This window comes from Salminus brasiliensis, chromosome 2 (assembly GCF_030463535.1).
Source record: "Salminus brasiliensis chromosome 2, fSalBra1.hap2, whole genome shotgun sequence".
NCBI lineage: Eukaryota > Metazoa > Chordata > Actinopteri > Characiformes > Bryconidae > Salminus > Salminus brasiliensis.
Window position 1 is genome coordinate 18559232 of NC_132879.1, and position 9548 is coordinate 18568779.

Genomic DNA, 9548 nt, shown 5'->3' on the forward strand with positions numbered 1-9548 from the left:
TTTTAGGTTCAACGTGTGGGTTCAGTTATAACAGGGCAAACAAATAACGTTTTCATCCAGTGAGGGTTGGGTTATAAGGCCAGTGCTGCTTATAGATTTAGTGTAATATTTAACGAGGCCCAACCCTGCGCTTTCATTGGCTGTACTGGTGCGCCCTTCAGCCAATGAGGGAGCGCCGCAGCTGGCCCGCAGACAGAGGGTGTAACGGAGTGGAGGCGGATCACAGGCTGACACTATATAGCCTCCCGCTTTCATTCATTCCCAGCACCGTCTTTGTAGTCTCTCACACACTTGCACGCTCGGAGAGAAGCGCCGAGGACTTCGGAAGCCCACCCTTGAGCTCACTTTGGATTGTTGTGGTCTGGAAGGCCAGTGGCCGTCTGGTAAAACCATGAAAATGTCCGCGTCCGAGGTGTCGCGAGTCCTGAAGGAGGGCGAGCTGGAAAAGAGGAGCGACAACCTGCTGCAGTTCTGGAAGAGGAAGACGTGTGTGCTCACCACAGACAGCCTCAACATCTACGCCGACCAGCAGAAGAAGAACAAAAGCAAAGAGCTGAAGCTCCAGTCCATCAAGAAGGTGGACTGCGTGGAGCGCACCGGCAAGTTCGTCTACTTCACCATCGTGACCACGGACAACAAGGAGATCGACTTCCGGTGCTCGGGAGAGGAAAACTGCTGGAACGCGGTGATCACCATGGCCCTGATCGACTTTCAGAACAGGCAGGCCATCCAGGACTTTAAAACGAGGCAGGACACCGAGACCACAACGCAGCAGGACATAAGAATGGCCAGATCCCCCTGATCGCGCTCCAGGCTCTCCTCCACGCAGCAGGGTGAGTTAGCCCATACGCACACTCCTTGAGGACATGAGGCATGGAGGCTGTCAGGCGTGTCACACCACCCATCTCACATTTCACCATCAGTCTTTTTACAGCCCATTACGCCACCGGGTTGCCTTCCCCAGATAGGTGTCATAGGCTGTTCAGTAATGTGTCATAACGTTGGGCAGCGGTTTAGTGTTCTGTGCCTCTTTTCTTTGTAGAGGGATGTTGAGAAATGGACCCAGAAGAAAGCTTGGACCAAAGTGGAGACATTTCTCTTTCGTTGTCTACATGTCTGAGAAGAAGGGATGGCGGCTGAAAAGAGAGGGAAACCGTGGAGGAGCTGCTCCCCACCACCACCACCACCACCACCACTCTTTGGCAAGAATTTCTACAGACACTCAGAACAGACACTCAAGACTGAATCCTTGAACTTTCAAAGCGATGCGAGGGCCACTGGACGCCCCTGGACGACTGTGTACATTTGTTTTATTTATTTCTTACAATGAATATTGTATTAGCGTATGTCATTAAGTTATTATACATGTGCTCTTTCGCTATGTATTTATTTAAATAAATTTTCAAGAAATCAACAGTATTCCATTCGACTGGAAATCATTATTCGGTTAAGCGGAGATCATAAACCTTAACGTTAATCTTTTCATTTGCAGTTGGGAAACTGATAGCCTCACTTTTCCATGTAAACTTGTATTTAGAATATTTGTTTTTAATGTAATGTAGTAGAAACAGACTTTTAGGGTCAATCACTAAAGATTTTAAGTAAGTAAAATTTGCTACACCTTAATTTTCTGACAAGCTAAAATTCTGTTAAAAAAATAAGTTGGAAAACCTTATGTAGTACATTTTACTACTACCATACACAGTGTGCTCATACCTACAAACTTCAAATGACCTCAATAATACAAGCTCTTTAAGTTAAATATTTGGCTTCCAATTTCTAAAAAAAAACAAATAATAAGGATTAGGATAAAGCTAGGATTAACCATTGAACCCCTTTCTCTTTCCAACGCCCAAGACAATAGTTAAGTTACTGACACCTTAAAGAACCTCACCTATTCCTCCAGGCCTTGGAAAGTCCCTTGTCACTGCTCTTACTCATTCACTTAAAATGTTCGGTCATAGTATATGAGATAAGGAACTCAATAGGCCTGTTCTATTGCATTGCTTCTTTAGCGTGGGTTGAGTGGATGCTGAAATGCAGATGAATGAGAAGAATGTTGCACTCAGAGCTTGACATAAGACTGGAACTATGTTGATTCGTGAGTTTATACATTTTACAAGCTCTTTACGAGAGAAATTTACAAGCTTGCGCCAATAAACACGACTAAGTCTAGATTAGACTATCATAAAAAGTGTGACCCACCCGAGGTTCAATAGAAGCCGCTTCATTAACTGGAGGAGGAATAAAAGTAACCTCAGGCTTACAGGAAGCCGGCGTCCAGATTACGTATTGTTAGTCAGCACAGAGAGGCACTTCACTCGGTGCTCTCTGGTCTAAAGGTCTTGAGTATAATTGACCGGTTGGTTTGTGAACAGCCGAGTTGCATTGGTGTTGCGTACAGGACTGACCTAAGACATAAAAAATCATCTAGCAACTTTATACAAACAGGCTTTTGTGGTTAAGCAGTATTTCTAAGTTAATGATGTTTCTAAATAAGGTCTGTAAAAAGAGACAAAAAAATAATGAGCATATCAGGAATTTTAGAAACAAATCTTATCTCTGTTTTTACACCACATGAAAAAGCCAGTTGTTTACCTTGCGTGAACATTTCATGAAAAATAGACCAACGGAACTAGTCCTAAATTACGAGGAAAGGCAAAGCAAGTACATTTATACCATTCAGACACAGTGGCAATTCAAAGACAAAGAATATTAAAAGCCTTCAGAAAAAAATGAATGCATGAGAATAAATGAATAAATAATGGATAGCAGCCATAACTGAACAACCTCTAAGCTGTCAAACCATCATATTATACGAATAAACAGTACTATCTAAAAGTCTTTCAAAACCTAGCCAGTATGAGTGTTGGTTTCATGTGTTGGGGTGTTTTATGTATATATGGGTTGGTTTCCCATATATATCATCTCTATCGGACAAAACCTTGTATCTCAATTTTCTGATTTAAAACCTGATTTGGTTTGTTTCATCTCCAATAGAAAAGCTCCGAAATGACTGAATAAAATCTTCCAAAAAGTTATGTTTTTCCCCCTCTGTCTGTAAAGTTGCATAAATATAAATATAAAATATATAAAAATATATATAAATATATAAAACTCCATATTAACTAGTGAACCTATATAAATTAGTTTATATAGAGTTAGAAGAGACTGTATGGATTTGTTCAGTTCCACCAGCAGCTGATCAGCAACTGATTTACTATAATGTAGGACTGATTAGATACACTAGATATTGGATAATAACTGTATGTAGACTTCTGGAAATTGTTAAGGTAACACACTGCCATAAAAAGTAGCATTTAAGGTGTTAACAAACGTTTTGTTGAACTTAATAGATTTTTATTTATGGAACAAACACTTACTAACCAGATAAACAGATTTACACATAACTGCCTCAGATTTTGCAAAGTACACAAGTCTGTACTGTATACTGTATAACAATTTGAGATTTCTTTTGCATAATATGATCTTTCTGAATATAAGTGTTTGTTCCAAAAGCCATAGCTTGTTTATTACTAAAGAAAACTCTGCCTGCCATACGTTTGCACTGTATATTTGACTTAAAGTGAGCACATTTCTCCCTCTGCCTCTAACCAGGTCTGTTTGAGTTAATCTGATAGCCCTATGCTGTATTTTAAGCTTTAAATTAAAGCCTGTCAGCCGTCCAGTCTATTGAGCCGAGGGGGAAGTGAACATGTATGACCAGGCTTCAGAGTGACCGTAACTGAGCTCCTCTCTGGAGTTACTTTGCCGCCAGCCTTTGATGCTGGATCAGACTACACTGTAGATCAAAGGACATCCTGATCTAAGAAGTAATACCGGGGCCTGATCCTGTCCTAAAATATGTCTCGCTAATTGCCCTTTTCATAACGTCCTGTGCCACAGTTCGTCCTCCAGCCACTTGACCATGAGGTCAGGACAGTCCGAGAGGCTGTGCTTCAGCTTGTGTTCTGAAACAGAAGGCACGGCCGTGACTCCTTACTTCTAGCAACATCGCCATATGCACTCTAAAAAATAAAGGTACTTCAATGGTTCTTTGAGCGATGCCATAGAAGAAGCACTTTTGGTTCTATTAAGGACCAAAAGACCATGTTTGTAACAGAGATGTGTTTTTGTGAACCTTTATATTGAATAAATGTTCTTCACACTCACCCATCTTTATTACAAATATGTTTTTATGGAACCAAAAGTGCTTCTTCCCTAGCATTGCCAAAGAACCCTTTGAAGCACCTTCATTTCACGTGTGATTTAGAAAGAAGTGTGGTAATGTAGCAAATTAAACATATTACTCAAATTACATCTCCATTCATTTATAGGCCTTTCGTAAATATAGGCCTATTTGTAGGTCATTCACTCATAATTAATCCAGGTTGAGAGCGCAGCTTAAAGTCAATATTGGACAAAAGGGCAATCATAGAACGGTAACTGTCAATGAAACCATATCACATGAATAGGAATGGTATATGTGACACTGTGTGACTTTCATGTTTACTTTCTGGGCCTTCGACAACGGTATTTAGAGAAGTTGCTTGAGAATATATGACTCCAGGGCCACTCATGTGTGAGAAAGAAGAGAGTGCGGGAGTGAGTGTGTGTATGTGCTAAAGGTTGGGCCCTGAACGGAAATGTTCCCCCATCCCATATCTAACAGATAAGCCTCACCCACAAGGTTACTCTTAGATCCTGGGAGTCATAATTGTTCATGCCCTTATGACTCAACACGAACAGATGGCAAGTTTTGAAACATACACAGATCAGCCATAATATTAAAACCATCGGGTTAATATTGTGTAGGCCACCCTGGTGACATCAAAAGGGCTCTGAACCGACGAGGCATGAACTTCGCAAGACCTCTAAAGGTGTCCTGTGGTATCTGGCATCTAGACATTAGCAGTAGATCCTTTGAGGTCCTGTTGATCCATGTTGTAAGATGTTGTTGGGGACATGTTTGTCCATAACATTCCACGGATACTTGATCACACTGATACATGAGAAACTTGAAGGTCAGATCAACACCTTGAACTCTTCATGTTAATCAAACCATTACTGAGCACCTTTTGCAGTGTAGAAGGCCCACTGCCACCAGGGAATACCGTTGACATGAAGGTGTTAGGTGACTTAGTCTGCAACAACGTTTATGCCAGGACTCTAGACTTTCCAGCAGAGCATCACACAGCTTCTTCTGGTTTGCTGTTTTCCCACAGCCCATACTGGTGGGATCTCTGCAAGGTAAGCAGCGCACACTTGCCTGGCCAGTCACATGTGAAATAAAACATGATTCATTAGAACAGGCCAGCTTTCTTCATTGCTCAGTGGTCCATGGTGATCCAGTTCTGATGTAGGTATTTTCAATGGTGGACAGATGTCAGCATGGGCACTCTGACTGATTTGCGGATATGCAGGCCCATATGCATCATGCTGCGATGTGCTGTGTATTCAGACACATTTCTATCACAGCCAGCATGACACTTTGTGCTACAGTAACTCTTCTGTGACTCTTCCAGACAGGCTAGCCTTTGATCTCCACGCACATCAATGAGCCTTGGGTGCCCATGTCTTTGCCGACGATTCACTGGTTGTCCTTCCTTGGATCACTTTTGGTAGGTACTGACCACTGCACACATCTAGTCAAAGTGGCTCAAATTCTTACGCTTGCCTATTTTTCCTGCTGTTAACACATCAGCTTTGAAAACTAACTTGCTACCACTCTGTGCTAATTGCCATTCTGATGAGAGAATCAGTGTTTTTAATTTTACTTGGTTTTAACGTAGAACAATCATCCACTGGCAGAAACCACTGATTACTCTCAAAAGTAAGTCGAATTTGAGATTATTCTCAAACATTGAGGTAATTTCTACCTAGAAAGTAAAATAAAATGTCAATTACTGCTAAGACTATGAACCAAAATTGTAATTCCTGCCAGGAAAGTCAAGTAAAATGTTATTTACTTTTAAGATTTACTTTTAATTGAAAATGAAATTTTCATTGTTACCTAGAAGGTAAAATAAAATATCAGTTACTGCTTAGACAGTAACCCAACATTTGACTTTGTGCCTCAAAAGGAAAATAAAATTTCAATCACTCCCATTAAAATAAGCCAAAAGAAAGTCAATTGAAAGAAAGTAATCAAACATTTTGGTAACAATTGTGTAATATATTTTATTTATATGGAAATTGTTGTTTTACTGATACATTTTTGTCTGGAAATGTGACATTGGTACCCAGTAAAGAATGGATGGACCTGCTTTCCTCATCAAAACCGTATGAGTCATAGTTTTGATCTCCAGTTATCCAGACCACCACACTTCCAGGCATCAGTGCTGACGTAAAAAAACAGAGAGCCCTCTCTCATCAGCTCTGTCTCTGCTGCTTCCTGAACAAGCTGCTTAAATTTGCTAAATTATTAGCATTCCCACATGGGGCTGGGCAATGAGGAGTAAATAAAAGCTCCAAATGTTCAACAGAGAAAATGTGTTGCAGACATTCAAGCTAGTAAACATCCTGCACTGTGTATTTGATTATCTGTCCCGTGCGCTGCATGAGGCTGATTTTGTTAGCGAGGCAGACTGCAGCTGCTCTGGAACAGACTACTCTGAGGGTTTTTTCTGATCATGAGATGCTTGTCTTTTAGATTCAGATATCTTTTTGACTTTTCTTCTGTGATTCTTAGACCTAAACTTCACTATGTGGACAAAAGTATTGGGACACCCGCTCATTTATTGCTTCTTCAGAAATCAAGCGTATTTAAAAAAGAGTTTATCCTGCTTTTGTTGGAGTAGATGTCTCTACTGTCCAGGAAAGACTTTTATCCATTTCTACTAAATTTTGGAGCATTGCTGTGAGGATTTGGTCAGGATGTTGGATGGTCACCACCTCACCACATCTCCAACTTCCCATCTCATCCCAAAGGTATTGGATGGCGCACCATCATTCCAGGGAACACTGCTCCACTGCTCAATGCTGGGGGGCTTTATACCCCTCTAGCCCATGCCTGGCATTAGGCATGGTGCCAATTGGTTCATGTTCATCTGTTCCAGAGAGTCCTATTTTATTGGCACTATTTCTCAACAAGGACTAGACAAGCAATGGGTCGGAAATTGCAACTGAAAGTAGCTGAATGCCTTCATTAGAAGGGGTGTCCACAAACATTTAGACACATAGTGTGTCTTAAAAAAAGTCAACATCTCCACAGTTTCTGTAATTAAACAGGGGTTGTTTAAGCCTGATCTACACAGTTTTTTGTCTGCCGTCCACTATATATGTACTGCTAAGGCACAAGACTGAGTGATCTCATAGCAAAGTCACACCTGAACACATTCCTTTCCTCAAAGGTAAAACCAAACGGAAGGGTAAAAATGTGACCTATGAACACATGTCATTTGTGGATGCCTTTGTGTAAAAAACAAAGGACGCATAGTGTCTTTTCTTCTGTATTGTGCCAACTTTTGGACTGAGGACATTTTACAGATTGTACACATTCTCAGTATGTCACCTAATACGTAAGTCTAGCTAGAAAAGGATCATTTTAATAGTTCACTGTTAACTGATTTCTGGTTTTATTCAGTATCCAATGTTGTTGTTGCTCAATTTGTTTTTTGTATTTATGTAGCACTTTTTACAACTAATGTTGTCACAAAGCAGCTTTACAGAGATCCAGGTCCAAGCCTCCTTTGAGCAAGTCAAGGGCGAGGAAAAACCAACCAAGGAGAAACCAAGACTCAAAACCCAGTCCCTTCTGGTCGACACTGGATAATAGAACAAAAATGATCCCGTTTTAGCTTTTATTATTTTTCTCAAGGTGCTCCAAAAGGTTCTTTGAGAGATGTCATAGATGAACCACCTTTGGTTCAAAAAAAGAACTATGTTTGTAATAGAGAATGAAGAACCTTCACCTAATATAAAGGTTCTTTGCCAATTAAGGCATTCTTTACACTCACACATGTCTATTATAAGTGTATTATGGAACCAAAAGTGGTTCTTCTATGGTATAACTAATAGAACTACCTAAAGCACCTTTAATTTAAAGAGTGTAGGTAAAAAAGTGTAGGTTCTTTAAAATTAAAAGTTCTTTACACTCAGACATACAAAAAGGCTCTCTAAAGAACCATACATTTAGCGTTTTTATTGTCTTCACACAAAGAACCTTTATTAGTAGCTTTTTTAAGCGTGTAAAACTTGAAGGCGTGTAAGAAACTGGGAAGCTGGACAAACCTCAGAAAGATTCTACATTCTGCGTCTAATGTTGCCCCATTTCGGCTAAAATTACACATTGGAATCCAGTGAATGCAGCAGCTCTCAGTCCCTGTTCACTGACTGAGAATAGAGTAAAACCCTCGTGCTCCGACAGATAAAGATCCTAACCAGGCAATGAAGAATGAAGCTTGTACTGCAGCTGTCTAGAGAAGTCTAAGAAATCTCCAATGTTTAGACTTATTAGTTAGAGCACTTTCTGAAATCCCAGACACATTTAATGATGTTGAGATCTAGACTAAGTCTGGGGTGGTCAGTCCACAGTTCAGAGAACACCGGCAGCCAGTGTTTGATTCGATCGAATGTTTCCTTTGTTTTTTAGTGTTCCGGTGGACTAAGGCTCTGCCACCATGATCCGAGGATCATTTGTTGGAATCCTTGGCCAGAGTTCAAGAGAGCACAACTGGCCTTGTTCTCTCAAGGGTGGATTGATGGCACTTCCTTCCCACATCACTCATACTGTGATGTTGGTCAGCACAGGCGTCTGTCAGTTGTTGTATCGGAGCTGGAGAAGCACGCTTTCCATCCATGCGCTCCGGCTACATAGTGATACAAGAAAAGAGCCTGTGACTGGCTTCACATGTGTCAGAGGAGACAAGTGCAAGTCTTCACTCCTTCCTCCTTCTAGTTTAGGGGCATTGCTAATGATAGGGATGTTCACATGAATGTGGACTGAGTTTATTGGCCTTCCAAATTGGGTAGAAAATTGTGTAAAATTAGAAAAACATTATCCTAAAACTTTTATTTGTCTGTCTTACATGCCTCATTAAGAACTTCTTGATCAGCTCCATGTCCTTTCAGACCTACAGTGCTGAATCATCGTCTCACAGTAGAACAGTGGGCAAATCAAATCAAATCACGTTTATTGTAACGGCACATTACACAGGTGTAAAGGTGAGTGAAAAACGTGGGTTCATCGTCATCGTTTTACACATTAACTTATTACTATACATATACTCACACTATACATCTCTCTCTATTTACAATATTGCGCTGGGTTTAAAGCAGTTAAATGTACAGGTAAATGTACATCTAAATGTTTACATTATTTACAAAAAAAAAAAAACACTGGATGGGTGTGAATTCAGGTGAAGTGTGGGTGGAGAGAAGTCTTTGTGGGTGCAGTGTGACTGAGCATAGGAGTGTGTTTGTATGCTGGAGGTGTGATGATTCAGATGAGATAGCTCGTGGACTGTAGACCAGTCCGCTGTGCCATTGTTCCTTCAGCAGCCTAATTGCTTGAGGACAGAAGCTGTCTCATCAGTGGATCTGTTCCG

General features: G+C 40.7%; 1 protein-coding gene across 1 annotated transcript; it reads left to right on the forward strand.

The window, feature by feature from the left end:
- The first annotated feature begins 256 nt into the window (after positions 1 to 256).
- On the forward strand, positions 257 to 1410 carry phlda2 (pleckstrin homology-like domain, family A, member 2). The gene is made up of 2 exons (XM_072673622.1): positions 257 to 833; positions 1043 to 1410. Exon 1 carries the CDS (start codon positions 392 to 394, stop codon positions 800 to 802), a length of 411 nt encoding a protein of 136 aa, XP_072529723.1. The 5' UTR covers positions 257 to 391; the 3' UTR covers positions 803 to 833; positions 1043 to 1410.
- The last annotated feature ends 8138 nt before the right edge of the window (positions 1411 to 9548 follow it).